This window comes from Aquarana catesbeiana, linkage group LG03, assembly GCF_042186555.1.
Source record: "Aquarana catesbeiana isolate 2022-GZ linkage group LG03, ASM4218655v1, whole genome shotgun sequence".
In the NCBI taxonomy this organism is placed as follows: domain Eukaryota; kingdom Metazoa; phylum Chordata; class Amphibia; order Anura; family Ranidae; genus Aquarana; species Aquarana catesbeiana.
Window position 1 is genome coordinate 738,349,077 of NC_133326.1, and position 19,776 is coordinate 738,368,852.

General features: G+C 40.4%; 1 protein-coding gene across 3 annotated transcripts in view; it reads left to right on the top strand.

Annotated features, from left to right (window-relative positions):
- The first annotated feature begins 501 nt into the window (after window positions 1-501).
- The window catches only part of LOC141133862 (NACHT, LRR and PYD domains-containing protein 3-like), a 221,198-nt gene continuing 201,923 nt past the window's right edge, over window positions 502-19,776 (top strand). For all 3 annotated transcript variants that reach the window (XM_073623442.1, XM_073623445.1, XM_073623443.1), the window contains exons 1-2: window positions 502-575; window positions 2,907-3,206. In XM_073623442.1, the coding sequence (XP_073479543.1) occupies window positions 539-575; window positions 2,907-3,206 (337 nt within the window). In that variant the 5' untranslated portion in view covers window positions 502-538. The remainder of the gene's footprint in view (window positions 576-2,906; window positions 3,207-19,776) is intronic.

The window sequence follows — 19,776 nt, forward strand, 5'->3', positions numbered from 1 at the left end:
CCTGACAAAGTGGCCACTAAAGAGACACAAAATTCATTAATGGTGTTTAACCTTTTTATGATCAATAAATACCGAAGAATCCACTTGGAAGCATCTTATTATTGAATGGAGGTCTCTGCTGATCACACATCACTTCCATTTTTGTGTCTTCTCCTTTTTATCACCTGACCTCTCTATAGACATCTTACTGGCTGATACTTAGTTACTAATTAGTATCAGTCTTGGCTATGAATGGCACAGATTTGTGGAGGTGACACCTAAATATATGAGCCTGTAAAAATTGTGTCCCTAAACAGGGTGAAATTCCTTTGTGACCCCGATATACCAATCAGATGAATGCCAGGATTAAGTTATTTATTGACCCTCATAGTTATGGGCTGTAAATGACAGAAGTCCATTTCAGATCTTCTCAGATTGACAACTAGACAGCCAATCGTTATTCACATAAGGAAGAAAATTCCTGTTTATCACACTACAAATGTTTATTATTGTTTGTGCTCCTTCCAGTTGATGTCATCTCGGGTCATCTCCTGATGTCATGGGGACCTCTTCCTCATCATCCTCCTCCCCACAAGGTATGACTGCTGATCCTGACAATCCTTTCCAATGTTTTCCTCCATCTCACATCTCCAGAGATTGGAATTAGATGATAGGACATCTTATGTCTCCATAGTCTGGACATTTCCTGTAGACATCTGTTCAGTCCACCCATTAGAAGAGTTCAGGAGCTTTCATCAATTCCACCATCACATTCGCGTGTCTTCAGATTTTATTTATCATTGATGGAAATGATGTTCTGAGATGGTCCAGTGATCCATAATGACTGGAGGACCCCAAGTTTTATGGCTATTTGTGTAATGGTCGGGGGAATACTTTGTCTATAATCCTAAGGAGAAAACATCCCCGTGTCACATGACACATACTGCTGGGAGATTTGGGGGTAATCAGAGTTCTTAGTTCACACTGATCAGACACATCATTATTCAGGGGGGAGGTTTCTTAAAGGGTTTATAGATTATTTCAGTTAACTATGAAACAATCAATAAACATGATGTTTAAAATCCCTACATATACATTAGGAGGTCTATATATATAAAAAAATAGTATGAGCTTGTGTCATTTCTACAACCATCACTGATAATCCCCGTAATTTGTCTAACAGGTTTACTTCCTATGATCATCAGCTCCATCTAGTGGCCATAATACAGTATTTTCTTAAAACACCTCAACAAGTAATATGACATTATGGCCACTAGATTGAACTGAAGATTATAGGAAATAAACATATTACACACATTATGTGAATTATTCATGAAGGTGATTATTTTAATAAATAGCCCCCCTAATAATTTTTAATTATTTTTTAATAAATAGTACCCAATATTCATCTGAGAGGTACCTTACCCCTATGGAGGCAATCATGTGAGATCACCACAGTGAAACCAATCTCTCCATAGGATAATGTACATATAGACATATTGGGGGATCATTTCATTTCCCTTCTATATACTCTTTATAGCATTCCCAGCTGCCAGTACAGACTTGCAGTGCCTTGAAAAAGTATTCATACCCCTTGAAATTTTCCACATTTTGTCATGTTACAACCAAAAACGTAAATGTATTTTATTGGGATTTTATTTGATAGACCAACACAAAGTGGACCTTAATTGTGAAGTTAAAGGACAATGATAAATGGTTTTCAAAATGTTTTACAAATAAATCAAATAAACAATAATGTGAAAAATATGAGGGGCATTTGTATTCAGCCCCCTTTACTCTGATACCCCTAACTAAAATCTAGTGGAACCAATTACCTTCAGAGGTTACCTAATTAGTAAATAGAGTCCACCTGTGTGTCATTTAATATCAGTATAAATACAGCTGTTTTGTGAAGCCCTCAGAGGTTTGTTAGAGAACCGTAGCATCATGGAGGCCAAGGAACACACCAGACAGGTCAGGGATAAAGTTGTGGAGAAGTATAAAGCAGGGTTAGGTTATAAAAAAATATCCCAAGCTTTGAACATCATCTGAAACAAGAATAAGTATGGCACAACTGCAAACCTACCAAGACATGGCCGTCCACCTAAACTGATCAGCTGGGCAAGGAGAGCATTCAGCAGAGAGCCAAGAGGCCCATGGTAACTCTGGAGGAGTTGCACAGATCCACATGTGGAAGAAGGTGCTCTGGTCAGATGAGACCAAAATTTAACTTTTTGGCCTAAAAACAAAACGCTATGTGTGGCGGAAAACGAACACTTCACATCACCCTGAACACACCATCCCCACCGTGAAACATGGTGGTGGCAGCATCATGTGGTGGGGATGATTTTCTTCAGCAGGGACAAGGAAGCTGGTCAGAGTTGATGGGAAGATGGATGGAGACATATACAGGACAATCTTAGAAGAAAACCTGTTAGAGTCTGCAAAAGACTTGAGACCGGGGCGGAGGTTCACCTTCCAGCAGGACAACGACCCGAAACATACAGCCAGAGCTATAATGGAATGGTTTAGATCACAGCATATTCATGTGTTAGAATGGCCCAGTCACAGTCCAGACCTAAATCCCATTGAAAATTTGTGGCAAGACTTGCAGCTGTAATTGCCGTCGAAAAGTGGTTACACAAAGTATTGACTCTGCATAATACAAATGCCCCCCCACACTTTTCACATATTTATTTGAAAACTATTTATCATTTTCCTTCCCCCTCACAATTATGTGCCAATTTGTGTTGGTCTATCACATAAAATCCCAATAAAATACATTTACGTTTTTGGATGTGACATGACAAAATGTGGAAAATTTCAAGGGGTATGAATACTTTTTTCAAGGTTCTGTATCTGCTGTCATGTGTCAGAATTCTCCAATCAGGATTAATGTTTATAATTTATGATTGTTCTCTCTGCAGGGTCGGCTCCTGGTGTCCTGGGAAAGGTCAAACAAACCCCCGGGGATCTTATCATATATTCCCTGGAGGATCTGAAAGGAAGTGACTTTAAGAAATTTAGGAACAAATTGTCTGATTTCTCCATTGGAGATAAACTTCCCATCCCCCGAGGAAAGCTAGAAAATGCAGACTGGATCACCACCAAGGACATCCTGATAGACACATATGGAGAAGAAGGGGCTCTGGATGTCACCATTCATGTCTTTACACTCATCGGTCTGATGGGACCCGCAAATGATCTCCTGGAGAGAGCAAAACATGGTGAGTTGCCGTCTATAATGTACATTTCATACCAATTCCTGATCAATATCTGTGTGAGGGAGAACTAGGAATGTCATCCAGGGAAAGCCAGTGACCAATCAGGAGCTTCCAACTGGATGAACCACTTCCCACTGACACTACGTACATATGAGGCCTCACGGAAGTATACATGCAGAATCCATTATATAATACATTGTATACATACAGGATCCATTATATAATACATTGTATACATACAGGATCCATTATATAATACATTGTATACATACATGATACATTATATAATACATTGTATACATATAGGGTACATTATATAATACATTGTATACATACAGGGTACATTATATAATACATTGTATACATACAGGATCCATTATATAATACATTGTATACATACATGATACATTATATAATACATTGTATACATACAGGGTACATTATATAATACATTGTATACATACAGGGTACATTATATAATACATTGTATAGATACAGGATCCATTATATAATACATTGTATACATACATGATACATTATATAATACATTGTATACATACAGGGTACATTATATAATACATTGTATACATACAGGGTACATTATATAATACATTGTATACATACAGGATCCATTATATAATACATTGTATATATACAGGATCCATTATATAATACATTGTATACATACAGGATCCATTATATAATACATTGTATACATACAGGATCCATTATATAATACATTGTATACATACAGCATCCATTATATAATACATTGTATACATACAGGATATATTATATAATACATTGTATACATACAGGATCGATTATATAATACATTGTATACATACAGCATCCATTATATAATACATTGTATACATACAGGATATATTATATAATACATTGTATACATACAGGATCCATTATATAATACATTGTATACATACGGAATACATTATATAATACATTGTATACATACAGAATACATTATATAATAAATAGAGAAAATTGCGCTGCGCTTAGGTATGTAACAATATATGTATTCGCCCTATCGGTATCATATGCAAAGGTGCTATGTGCATCCAAAATTAATTCCGCATATCCAGAAAAAAAATGTGCAACTAGATGCCACATCCAAAGTGCAATGTGCTAATAATAAATGAATTACTAGCATCACTTGTTAATAGAGCCAGTGTATTTACTGTGGGTCTCCCAGCAATTGTATGCGTTTTTTTGTAATAGAGATATATATGAGATCGCTTATAGAAGATATATGTGAGATCGTTTTTGTTTATCTTAATATTGGCTATAAGAGTGTGTGTCTTAGTTTTCCCCTCCGAGGCTCCGTCCTGGATATGGTTATGTTTAATATTTGGTTTCCTTTAGGATTAGCATGATTAACATGGTTACAGTGATAGAACGTCTTATGATAATGGTTGTGCTATGTATAGAGGAGCGGAGCCCAACACATGAGGGTCTGCGGTCTCAGGGAAAATGGCCGCCGTTAGTGTATTTAAACTGCAGAGCGCCCGTCCAATCACATCCCCCTGATGAAGACACGTGATTCCCTGTGTCGAAGACGCATAGGGGAGGGGCCAGGACGGAGCGATCAGCACAGAGCTGGGCTGAGGATTTCTGACACTCCACAGCACGCCGATTAGCGCTATTTTGCCTGTATTGTTTGGTGCACATAAGCACCTGTGAAATGTGAGTACCCCAGTGTGGGAATTGGGTTTTATATGTTTTTAATAAAGTGTCTGGCGATATTACACTATATAGTTCCTTCTTTTTTATTGGTTTGATACCTGTGGAGCCTTAAAGAGCCTGGTTGGAGATCATCTGTTGTCCTATTACTGAGCCCAGGGGTGGCTCCATAGCGTGTATTGACGCAGCTGAACCCTGTGTCACACGCTCTAAGGTGAGCGCAACTACTTTGGGGGTCACCGAGGCAAATCACGGCATGATCTGGGCACTGTGATTCAGCAATTGGATTTTTCTGTGAAACACTTTTATGCACTTTAGTTCACCTTTGGAACTTTTCACTGCACATTGCTGTGTGATGCTATCTCGGAAGATTTCTTCACAGATAAGGGCAATAATTGTCTCAAGCATCGCATATCACTCATATGTTTTTCATATATCACCTGTCACCTGTATGATTTATTGGAGTTTTGCATGTGATATGTATAAGATATTATATTTATAGTGCACGTTTTTTCATTTAGATTTTTATTGAGTATTATTGATCAATGTGGGTGTAATATATATATATATATATATATATATATATATATATATATATATATATATATATATATATATATATATATATATATATATATATATATATATATGTAGAGTTTATTATTTGCACATTGCACTTTGGATTTAATACGCATGGCACTTTGGTGCATTTCTTTGACACATTGATTTTTGCAGGGCTGTTTTCAATATTATTGATTAACATGTGAGCATTATATTTATTTACGCACATAGAGTTCATTTATTATTAGCACATTGCACTTTGGATGTGGCATCTAGTTGCACATTTTTTTTCTGGATATGCCTAATTAATTTTGGATCTGAATCGCATGCACATAGCACCTTTGCATATAATACCGATAGGGCGAATACATATATTTTACATACCTAAGCGCAGCGCAATTTTCTCTATTTATATCTACCGCACGGCCATGAATACGTGATCTGCGTTTGCAGCTGGGCATTTATTTTCATATTTGGTTTGTTCTCCAGTAAGGCATTGGATTATTGTGGCTCGCAAGATTTCTTTTATATTTCTACATTATATAATACATTGTATACATACAGGATATATTATATAATACATTGTATACATACAGGATCCATTATATAATACATTGTATACATACAGGATCCATTATATAATACATTGTATACATACAGGATCCTTTATATAATACATTGTATACATACAGGATACATTATATAATACATTGTATACATACAGGATACATTATATAATACATTGTATACATACAGGATATATTATATAATACATTGTATACATACAGGATATATTATATAATACATTGTATACATACATGGTATATTATATAATACATTGTATACATACAGGATATATTATATAATACATTGTATACATACAGTATATATTATATAATACATTGTATACATACAGGATACATTATATAATACATTGTATACATACAGGATATATTATATAATACATTGTATACATACAGGATATATTATATAATACATTGTATACATACATGGTATATTATATAATACATTGTATACATACAGGATATATTATATAATACATTGTATACATACAGTATATATTATATAATACATTGTATACATACAGGATACATTATATAATACATTGTATACATACAGGATATATTATATAATACATTGTATACATACAGGATATATTATATAATACATTGTATACATACAGGATCCATTATATAATACATTGTATATGTAGCGCACTACTCTCTTGGGAGCTGCTGGGTGTGTTCCCACCTTTCTGTTAACTGCATCCGTTCTTTTACCCCTGCACGAATCACATCAGCAGACAGTTCAATCACTTTTAAACAGAACTTTATTTGCTTACTTGCAGTATGTTACAGAATTGCTTAGGGAAATATGAGCTGCCTCTTAGTTTCTGGTTCCTTAGTGTATTTAATGTCCTTTCCCATAATGAACTGACCAATGACCCTCTGAAAGGCATTGTGGTATGTGGATGCTGGAAGCCCCAGGCCTCACCTGCCTATCTTGACTCCTGCAGTCCTCCCGCATCAGTTCAGGAAAGTTCTGAATGAATGAGTACTGCTGATTTGCAACCCCTTGCTCTCTCTCCCATCGACAGTCTATGATTGCCACAGAAAGCCGATTCCAGTCTACTCCGTCCTTTTAGCAGCTACTTCCCACTCCGCATGGTCAGGTGCATCCCAGCTTGAGATGCCCGTTCTCTACTCCTGGAGTTATCAGAGGGCTTAGTCTTGAACCATCCAGCACTGAGGTCTCTGAACCCCCAGGCCTTCAGGTTTTGTTCCTGCTATCCAGCGCTGGAGGCTTTTAAACCTCCAGGCCTTCAAGCCTGCTCCTTGCTGGTTACATTTCTTCTGCTTTTCTTGGATCCAATTCCTCCCATCTCCATTCAGGAACATGTGACCCCAGTTTACATGCAAGTCCTGCCCCTGCCAATACAAGTTAATGATTGGACCAGGGCTCTCCATACAAACTGCCTGCACCCCAGTCCCCAGCCCGCCTTCCTTCCAGAACATTTCAATAGAAGGTAAGGGAGATCTTTCAGGGTAGAATGCAGGTGGCCACACCCTCCCCTATTCTATCACTCCTCCTCTCCCAAACAGACAGACAACCAGGCCTTAAAATGCAAGGTCCTGGTTAAATTTACCTAACACTTACCATAACTAAACTATATAGCACCCACCTAAAGGTGAAGGGCGCTACATATACATACAGGATCCATTATATAATACATTCATAATATATTATATAATACATTGTATACATACAGGATCCATTATATAATACATTGTATACATACAGGATCCATTATATAATACATTGTATACATACAGGATCCATTATATAATACATTATTTACATACAGGATATATTATATAATACATTGTATACATACAGGATCCATTATATAATACATTGTATACATACAGGATCCATTATATAATACATTGTATACATACAGGATCCTTTATATAATACATTGTATACATACAGGATACATTATATAATACATTGTATACATACAGGATATATTGTATAATCCATTGTATACATACAGGGTACATTATATAATACATTGTATACATACAGGGTACATTATATAATACATTGTATACATACAGGATATATTGTATAATCCATTGTATACATACAGGATATATTATATAATACATTGTATACATACAGGATCCATTATATAATACATTGTATACATACAGGATATATTATATAATACATTGTATACATACAGGATCCATTATATAATACATTGTATACATACAGGATCCATTATATAATACATTGTATACATACAGGATCCATTATATAATACATTATTTACATACAGGATATATTATATAATACATTGTATACATACAGGATCCATTATATAATACATTGTATACATACAGGATCCATTATATAATACATTGTATACATACAGGATCCTTTATATAATACATTGTATACATACAGGATACATTATATAATACATTGTATACATACAGGATATATTGTATAATCCATTGTATACATACAGGGTACATTATATAATACATTGTATACATACAGGGTACATTATATAATACATTGTATACATACAGGATATATTGTATAATCCATTGTATACATACAGGATATATTATATAATACATTGTATACATACAGGGTACATTATTTAATACATTGTATACATACAGGATATATTATATAATACATTGTATACATACAGGATACATTATATAATTTGCACACAACAAAAAACAAAATTGCCTATGGGACTTTTAAAGAGTACACCTCAAGATATGAAAAGTAAAATGTGTAAATTATTTATTAACAAACATTTAAAACCACATTTAATAAAGAAAGAATAAAATATATTAGGCATCAGCATATTGATACATTTTATATTCATGTAATAAACCTTTCCATGAGACCTGGATAATATGTCATGAAATTGACTGTCAATAGTATGGGATGGCTGTGTTGGGGTCTCGACACGTTTCGCGAGAAGAATCACGATTCTTTGGGAGAAGCACAGATAGATGTCTAGAGATCAAAGTGAACAAATGAATAAACAGATGAAAAAAAAGGGAAAGGGAAAAGGTGGAGGTGAATGGGGGAGGTGGCAAACATTTTCATATATAATCCAGTATTGTCCATTTATAATTGATGGAGAAATCCTGGCCTACTGGCGTCATATAGTTAACTGGTTATAGAGTGGTCCATAAATTGATGTATTCGGTTGGTATACCACCCTAAATTTTTATATAAAAGAACACTTCAAAATCCATCCATAAAGGTCAATGGATAAATACATAAAATGCCAACCATGCCACTAAACCTCCCCCGGGAGCTGTGTGAGGGTGGGGAGATGGAAACCAGTGAAAGGCAACCAGGAACCGGAGCCTGGGAGAAGGATGTCGATCCCACCAAGGGAAATGCCCACACCTAAACAATCGATGAAATAGACCAAATAAAAAATCTAACCAAACAATAAATTTGACTAGTGTGACTAATGAAAGTAAATGTGCATGAAATGGTGAAAGTGAGTGTAAGATAAGGGTGCCTTTGTGCTACCGTGATAAAATCCAAATCATTATATGATAAAATGAAATGGATTAACAAAATAAGATATACAAAATGTTATTATATGAGGTGAAATAATATAGAAAAAAATATATCAAATAAAATATAAGTGCATAAATGCATATATATTAAAATAACGAAATACAATAATTGTGTGATGTGATTAGAAGTAAAAATTGTGTGCTGTGGTCGAGTGTATGTATATACAGTCAGGTCCATAAATATTGGCACATCTACACAATGCTAAACTTTTTGGGTCTATACACCACCACAATGGATTTGAAATGAAATGAACAAGATGTGCTTTAACTGCAGACTTTCAGCTTTAATTTGAGGGTATTTACATCCAAATCAGGTGAACGGTGTAGGAATTACAACAGTTTGTATATGTGCCTCCCACTTTTTAAGGGACCAAAAGTAATGGGACAGATTAACAATCATCCATTAAACTTTCACTTTTTAATACTTGGTTGCAAATCCTTTGCAGTCAATTACAGCCTGATGTCTAGAACACATAGACATCACCAGACGCTGACTTTCATCCCTGGTGATGCTCTGCCAGGCCTTTACTGCAACTGTCTTCAGTTCCTGCTTGTTCTTGGGGCATTTTCCCTTCAGTTTTGTCTTCAGCAAGTGAAATGCATGCTCAATCGGATTCAGGTCAGGTGATTGACTTGGCCATTGCATAACATTCCACTTCCTTCCCTTAAAAAACTCTTTGGTTGCTTTCGCAGTATGCTTCGGGTCCATCTGCACTGTGAAGCGTCGTCCAATGAGTACTGAAGCATTTTTCTGAATATGAGCAGATAATATTGTCCGAAACACTTCAGAATTCATCCTGCTGCTTTTGTCAGCAGTCACATCATCAATAAATACAAGAGAACCAGTTCCATTGGCAGCCAAACATGCCCACGCCATGACACTACCACCACCATGCTTCACTGATGAGGTGCTATGCTTTGGATCATGAGCAGTTCCTTTCCTTCTCCATACTCTTCTCTTCCCATCACTCTGGTACAAGTTGATCTTGGTCTCATCTGTCCATAGGATGTTGTTCCAGAACTGTGAAGGCTTTTTAGATGTTGTTTGGCAAGCTCTAATCTGACCTTCCTATTTTTGAGGCTCACCAATGGTTTACATCTTGTGGTGAACCCTCTGTATTCACTCTGGTGAAGTCTTCTCTTGATTGTTGACTTTGACACACATACACCTACCTCCTGGAGAGTGTTCTTCATCTGACCAACTGTTGTGAAGGGTGTATTCTTCACCAGGGAAATAATTCTTTGGTCATCCACCACAGTTGTTTTCCGTGGTCTTCCGGGTCTTTTGGTGTTGCTGAGCTCACCGGTGCGTTCTTTCTTTTTAAGGATGTTCCAAACAGTTAATTTGGCCACACCTAATGTTTTTGCTATCTCTCTGATGGGTTTGTTTAGTTTTTTCAGCCTAATGATGGCTTGGTTCACTGATAGTGACAGCTCTTTGGATCTCATATTGAGAGTTGACAGCAACAGATTCCAAATGCAAATAGCACACTTGAAATGAACTCTGGACCTCTTATCTGCTCCTTGTAAATGGGATAATGAGGGAATAACACACCTGGCCATGGAACAGCTGAGCAGCCAATTGTCCCATTACTTTTGGTCCCTTAAAAAGTGTGAGGCACATATACAAACTGTTGTAATTCCTACACCGTTCACCTGATTTGGATGCAAATACAAAGCTGAAAGTCTGCAGTTAAAGCACATCTTGTTCGTTTCATTTCAAATCCATTGTGGTGGTGTATAGAGCCAAAAATATTAGAATTGTGTCGATGTCCCAATATTTATTGACCTGACTGTATATACAGTGGGGACGGAAAGTATTCAGACCCCCTTAAATTTTTCACTCTTTGTTATATTGCAGCCATTTGCTAAAATCATTTAAGTTCATTTTTTCCTCATTAATGTACATACAGCACCCCATATTCTACACACAGCACCCCATATTCTACACACAGCACCCCATATTGATAGAAAAAACACAGAATTGTTGACATTTTTGCAGATTTATTAAAAAAGAAAAACTGAAATATCACATGATCCTAAGTATTCAGACCCTTTGCTGTGACACTCATATATATAACTCAGGTGCTGTCCATTTCTTCTGATCATCCTTGAGATGGTTCTACACTTTCATTTGAGTCCAGCTGTGTTTGATTATACTGATTGGACTTGATTAGGAAAGCCACACACCTGTCTATATAAGACCTTACAGCTCACAGTACATGTCAGAGCAAATGAGAATCATGAAGTCAAAGGAACTGCCTGAAGAGCTCAGAGACAGAATTGTGGCAAGGCACAGATCTGGCCAAGGTTACAAAAAAATTTCTGCTGTACTTAAGGTTCCTAAGAGCACAGTGGCCTTCATAATCCTTAAATGGAAGACGCTTGGGATGACCAGAACCCTTCCTAGAGCTGGCCTTCCGGCCAAACTGATCTATCGGGGGAGAAGAGCCTTGGTGAGAGAGGTAAAGAAGAACCCAAAGATCACTGTGGCTGAGCTCCAGAGATGCAGTCGGGATATGGGTGAAAGTTGTAGAAAGTCAACCATCACTGCAGCCCTCCACCAGTCGGGGGTTTATGGCAGAGTGGCCCGACGGAAGCCTCTCCTCAGTGCAAGACACTTGAAAGCCCACATGGAGTTTGTTAAAAAACACCTGAAGGACTCCAAGATGGTGAGAAATAAGATTCTCTGGTCTGATCAGACCAAGATAGAACTTTTTGGCCTCAATTCTAAGCGGTATGTGTGGAGAAATTCGGGCACTGCTCATCACCTGTCCAATACAGTCCAAACAGTGAAGCATGGTGGTGGCAGCATCATGCTGTGGGGGTGTTTTTCAGCTGCAGGGATAAGACGACTGGTTGCAATCGAGGGAAAGATCAATGCGGCCAAGTACAGGGATATCCTGGACGAAAACCTTCTCCAGAGTGCTCAGGACCTTAGACTGGGCCGAAGGTTTACCTTCCAACAAGACTATGACCCTAAGCACACAGCTAAAATAACGAAGGAGTGGCTTCACAAAAACTCTGTGACTGTTCTTGAATGGCCCAGCCAGAGCCCTGACTTAAACCCAATTGAGCATCCAATTGGATTTCACACCACTTCCTCAAACTTAATCTTTCTAAAACTGAGCTTGTTATATTTCCTCCTTCACAGGCCCCCCTGTGACTTCACCATTAATATCAACAACACAACCATTGATCCCTCCACACATTCCAGGGTCCTGGGTGTAATCTTTGACTCTGACCTCTCCTTCAGCCCCCATATCTAATCACTGGCTAAATCCTGCCGCCTTAACCTCCGCAACATCTCCAGAATTCGACCCTTCCTGACTAATGAGACCACAAAGCAACTTATTCACTCCTTGATTATTTCCCGCCTTGACTACTGCAACTCTCTCCTTAATGGCCTACCGTTAAGCAGGCTATCCCCCCTTCAGTCTATTATGAATGCTGCTGCTAGACTAATACACCTCACTAATCTATCCGTGACTGCTGCTCCTCTCTGCCAATCCCTTAACTGGCTTCCCCTACACCACCGTGTAAAATTCAAAATGCTAACCATAACATACAAGGCCACATCTACATCACCAACCTCATCTGCAGATATCGCCCAAATCGTCCCCTCCGCTCCTTCCAGGACCTCCTACTCTCTATCTCCCTTGTTACCTCCTCCCATGCTCGCCTTCAGGACTTCTCCAGAGCCTCTCCTATCCTCTGGAACTCCCTGCCCCAGTGTGTCCAATCAGCCCCTACCCTGTCTGCCTTTAGGAGATCCCTGAAAACTCATTTATTCACCCACATAACTGTCCCTGAGCCACCCCCATCAAATCTTTCTCTGCAGCTATTACCTTTTGTACCACCACCCCCTCCCTTTAGAATGTAAGCTCTACGAGCAGGGCCCTCCTGTACCTTTTGTATTGAACTGTACTGTAATTGTGTTGTCCCACTTATACATTGTAAAGCGCTGCGTAAACTGTTGGCGCTATATAAATCTTGTATAATAATAATCTCTGGAGAGACCTAAAAGTGGCCGTCCACCAACATTTACCATCCAACCTGACAGAACTGGAGAGGATCTGCAAGGAGGAATGCCAGAGGATTCCCAAATCCAGGTGTGAAAAACTTGTTGCATCTTTCCCAAAAAGACTCATGGCTGTATTAGATCAAAAGGAGCTTCTACTAAATACTGAGCAAAGGGTCTGAATACTTAGGACCATGTGATATTTCAGTTTTTCTTTTTTAATAAATCTGCAAAAATGTCAACAATTCTGTGTTTTTCTGTCAATATGAGGTGTTGTGTGTACAATATGGGGGGCTGTGTGTACAATATGGGGTGCTGTGTGTACAATATGGGGGGCTGTGTGTACATTAATGAGGAAAAAATGAACTTAAATGATTTTAGCAAACGGCTGCAATATAACAAAGATTGAAAAATTTAAGGGGGTCTGAATACTTTCCTTCCCCACTGTATATATATATATATATATGTATATTCAAATTCACAAAGCCATACAGCCTGAGGAAGAGCAGGGATGCTCGCAACTGTAAACAGTAGCTACTATTGATGTATATGATCCGACGATTTTGATGACCTGAAGATTCAGTAAAGTATATTTGCATTGGAGAACGTGTCCCTTCGTTCATGTTTTAATATATATATATATATATATATATATATATATATATATATATATATATATATATATATATATATATTACTATTAATTATATATATTAATGTGAATGTGAAAAGGTAAATCAAAAGGAGAAAAAATATATTCTGCTGATAAACAAATAAATGAATTTTCCAAAAATGGGAGAAGAAAACCACACCAACAAACGACCAGCTAAATCCTCAAGGAAGTGGATAAAACTGGCATGTGAAACCTTCAAACATACAATCACTTACCCTGAGAGGAAGGCAGGCAGACTTAGCACCTGGTGGTCGGAATCTCGGCAAGTTACACTGGGACCAAACAGTGATCTGAACTATATAGCTCTAAACATTGAGTTAACTACACCCGGACAGCGTCCTCATGGTGGAAAACCACCAATGGGCTTGCATGGAGAAAGGGGAAGAGACATAATTGCTCATCCCCATTCATTGCGGCCAGCTGGTACCCAATGATCCCTGATGATGATGAAGCTAATGCAGCTGTGTTATCAATGTCAACACTGCCAGTCAAGTCAAAAACCCTCTGATGCGCATGCGCAGCTGCACCAATGTCATACCTGCCACCCGAATGATGCCGTAAATCACAGCAAACACTCAATGGCGCATACACCGTAACACCCAAGCATCGGTGCTGCACACATGGGTAAGATGATGCCGCCGGCCATGGCAGGTATGCGATGGTGCATGCTCGGTGATGCCAAAGTGCCATTGCCACGCTAGAGAATGGGCACGGCCGTCACTGCTTGTATCTCGCCCAAAGGACGGGCGGACACATAGATGCAGTGGCACTGGCGCGATGACATCTTGCCGGTAGAATGGAAAATGTAGCACTGGGCAAAAAAAGGAAAAAAGAAGAAGCCAATTCCACCAGTCTCCCAACATCAGTGGTGGAATGAGACCTGTGGCTTTCAAAGCCCCCCGTGAACATCCCCACACCACTCTAAAGAGAGAATAACTCCCCATGAGCGTGTATGTGCGAGGTGTGCAAGGAGGAGCCTGGAAAGCCAGGAGGGATTGCAGCTCCCGGGAATGAGAAATCGGGGAACAAAGGGAGGCAGAGCACCCGGGGAAAAAAAACCCTCCTACCAGATACAGAATAGAGGGAAATCCCAAATGCAAGTATAAATATAGATATAATTCTAAGCACTGATCTCCAAGCACCATCATGTGCCCAGAATAGAAAACAGCCTCATACATGGCACATTACATAGGTCCCTAAATGGAGACAGCAGGTGGTAAATATACAAAGAATTACATAATTATCACACCCTAAATGGGAAGAAAGGACTTGAATGAGGTGGTTTCATTCAAACCAGGGGCCTTGGTGGCTCCTAGTAAGACTATCCACCTCATTTCTCACTGGAGAATAACCCTATACCAGTTCCCCCCATGTGGATCCTGTGGAATGTGATCACGGCATAAAAATAGAACGTTGGGAGAACCATATACATGGTCCTGGGCAAGGTGCCTACCAATAGAGGAAAACAGATCACCTATTTCGATGGCGTACGTGCGGTCATAAATGTGTCTCCTAAATTCCCTAAAAGTCTTTCCTACGTAGATTGCACCACACTCACAGGTCATAAGGTATACAATTCCTTTAGTTTGGCAATTCACAAAAATTTTTTGGGGAAAAATCAAGGATGAAGTTTTGGCTCGTATTAATGAACTTGCAGAATGGGCATCTCCCACATTGAAAAGTGCCCTTGAATGAATACGTTTTGGAACTTTGTACGGCCAGATGGCTATGCACCAACTTATCCTTGATACGGTTGTACACTTGTAACGGTTGAGGAGAGACAAACCCAGAAATGACCGGGTCACCTGTCAGCAAATACCAGTGTTTTTGCAATATGGCTTTAAAGTCCTCATATTGAGAGCTATAGCGGGTGACAAAACAAACATTACAGTTCACCTTTGTAACCTTTTTGTGAAACAATAGTGAATCTCTAGTCTTGCCTCTCGCTCGATTGTATGCTTTAGGTAAACATTTTTTACTGTATCCTCTAATTCTGAGTCACTCTCTCAACAAACCTGCCTCTATCTCAAAGGCATGGTATGGTTCGGGGGGGGGGGGGGGGGGGGGGGGCGCTCTCTCATCCCCCCTCTTTTCCTGTGACCTGCCAGGTTGCATGCTCAGATAAGGGTCTGGTATGATTTTTGGAGGGGGCCCTATGCCATTTTTTTTTTGGCACAGGGTTCCCCTTGATTTCCATATTAGGCCTGAAGGTCCTGGTATGGATTTTAGGGGGACCCCCCCACGCAATTTTCTTTTCAATTTTGGTTTGGGGTTCCCCTTAATATTCATACCAGACCCAAAGGGCCTGGTAATGGACTGGGGGGGACCCATGCTCTTTTTTTTTATGAGTTTTATCTATATTGCCGAGACCCGACAATTCATTACAGCCGTAATCAGTTTTAAATGACAATTCTTCCTTTAGAAATGTCATTTTGCTGTGGTATTGTTCTAAATATGGGAAAAGTGTGCCACTTTACAGGCATACCATAGACACCCCCCAGGCACGATATTTAAAGGAATATTTCATTTTTATTGTTTCACTTTAAGCATTAAAAAAACAGTTGTTTTTTAAAAAAATTGCATTGACCCATGTCCCCTGGGGCAGGACCCAGGTCCCCAAACACTTTTTATGACAATAACTTGCAAATAAGCCTTTGAATTGAGCACTTTTGATTTTTCATGTTACTGTCCCATAGACTTTAGGGGTGTTCGCGTGTTCTGCCAAATGTTTTGCCTGTTCGGTATGTTCTGGTGCAAACCAAACCAGGGGTGTTTGGCTCATCCCTAGCTGTGGACGTTGTAAATTTGGACAGAGGGGTGGCTGTGGACGTGGTATACTGTAGACGTGGTATACTTGGACAGAGGGGTGGCTGTGGACATGGTATACTTGGACAGAGGAGTGGCTGTGGACGTGGTATACTTGGACAGTGGGGTGACTGTGGATGTGGTATACTTGGACAGAGGGGTGACTGTGGATGTGGTATACTTGGACAGAGGGGTGGCTGTGGATGTGATTTACTTGGACAGAGGGGTGGCTGTGACATGGTATACTTGGACAGAGGGGTGGCTGTGACATGGTATACTTGGACAGATGTGTGGCTGTGGATGTGCTATAGTTGGACAGAGGGGTGGCTGTGGATGTGGTATACTTGGACAGAGGGGTGGCTGTGTACATAGATAACTTGGACAGAGGGGTGGCTGTGGATGTGGTATACTTGGACAGAGGGGTGGCTGTGTACGTAGAATACTTGGACAGAGGGGTGGCTGTGGATGTGGTATACTTGGACAGAGGGGTGGTTGTGTACGTAGAATACTTGGACAGAGGGGTGGCTGTGGATGTGCTATACTTGGACAGAGGGGTGGCTGTGGACTTGGTATACTTGGACAGAGGGGTGGCTGTGGACGTGGTATACTTTGACAGAGGGCAGGCTGTGGATGTGGTATACTTGGACAGAGGGGTGGCTGTGGATGTGGTATACTTGGACAGGGGGGTGGCTGTGGACGTGCTATACTTGGACAGAGGGGTGGCTGTGGACGTGGTATACTTGGATGGAAGGGGTGGCTGTGGACATGGTATACTTGGACAGAGGGGTGGCTGTGGACGTGGTATACTTGGACAGAGGGGTGGCTGTGGACGTGGTATACTTGGACAGAGGGGTGGCTGTGGACGTGGTATACTTGGACAGAGGGGTGGCTGTGGACATGGTATACTTGGACAGAGGGGTGGCTGTAGACGTGGTATACTTGGACAGAGGGGTGGCTGTGAATGTGTTATATTTGGACAGAGGGCAGGCTGTGGATGTGGTATACTTTGACAGATGGGTGGCTGTGGACAAGGTGTACTTGGACAGAAGGGTGGCTGGAGATGTGGTGTACATGGACAGAGGGGTGGCTGGGGACGTGGTGTACATGGACAGAGGGGTGGCTGGGGACGTGGTGTACATGGCCAGAGGGGTGGCTGGGGACGTGGTGTACATGGCCAGAGGGGTGGCTGGGGACGTGGTGTACATGGCCAGAGGGGTGGCTGTGGACGTGGTATACTTGGACAGAGGGGTGGCTGTGGACATGGTATACTTGGACAGAGGGGTGGCTGTGGACGTGGTATACTTGGACAGGGGGGTGGCTGTGGACGTGGTATACTTGGACAGAGGGGTGTCTGTGGATGTGGTATACTTGGACAGAGGGGTGGCTATGGACGTGGTATACTTGGACAGAGGGGTGGCTGTGGACATGGTTTACTTGGACAGTGGGGTGGCTGTGGATGTGGTATACTTGGACAGAGGGGTGGCTGGGGACGTGGTGTACATGGCCAGAGGGGTGGCTGTGGACGTGGTATACTTGGACAGAGGGGTGTCTGTGGACGTGGTATACTTGGACAGAGGGGTGGCTATGGACGTGGTATACTTGGACAGAGGGGTGGCTGTGGACGTGGTTTACTTGGACAGAGGGGTGGCTGTGGATGTGGTATACTTGGACAGAGGGGTGGCTATGGACGTGGTATACTTGGACAGAGGGGTGGCTGTGGACGTGGTATACTTGGACAGAGGGGTGGCTGTGGACGTGGTTTACTTGGACAGAGGGGTGGCTGTGGTATACTTGGACAGAGGGGTGGCTGTGGATGTGGTATACTTGGACAGAGGGGGTGGCTGTGGATGTGGTATACTTGGACAGAGGGGGTGGCTGTGGATGTGGTATACTTGGACAGAGGGGGTGGCTGTGGATGTGGTATACTTGGACAGAGGGGGTGGCTGTGGACGTGGTATACTTGGACAGAGGGGTGGCTGTGGACGTGCTATACTTGGACAGAGGGGTGTCTGTGGACGTGGTTTACTTGGACAGAGGGGAGAGACATTTCTGCCATACATACTGAATGTCCACTTAGAAGTTTCACAATTAATAAACAAGATTACTGTAAATAGTTCTGTAGCGCTTACCCCCGAAGGAGCGGCTGATTTAAATTGGGTCTTTGCCGTCACCCCCTTACCTGTATTTCCACCAGACACGGGACTTACAGTCTATATTACATAATATACACAGCGGAAAAGGTCCAACAGCAGTTCATCAAGAAAGACAGGCCGATAATATAACTAAATATCTTTATTGATTATCCCAATTTAAACAATTTTACAAAGAATTACACCCAACTCCCAACTAAGATTAAAAATGGGACTAACGTCCTATAAAATGCTGGTGGCCACCGGATCAATACACAGATTTCTCACACACTCATGTTGCACACATGCACATAGACACATATCTGAGACCCGGGTCTATCACACACTAATAATTAGTTGATTGAAGACTTGAATTTAATCAAATTTGGAAAAGAGGGGGAGAGTCCCATGGGCATACCTCCAGATATAAGGTGCTTGTGCTTAGAGGCTAACAAAACGTTCCTAGATGTGATAGCTGGGAATGTAGTGGCTCCAAGGTAGCCGTATACAGCAATAAGGATGGTGTTGGGGGTTG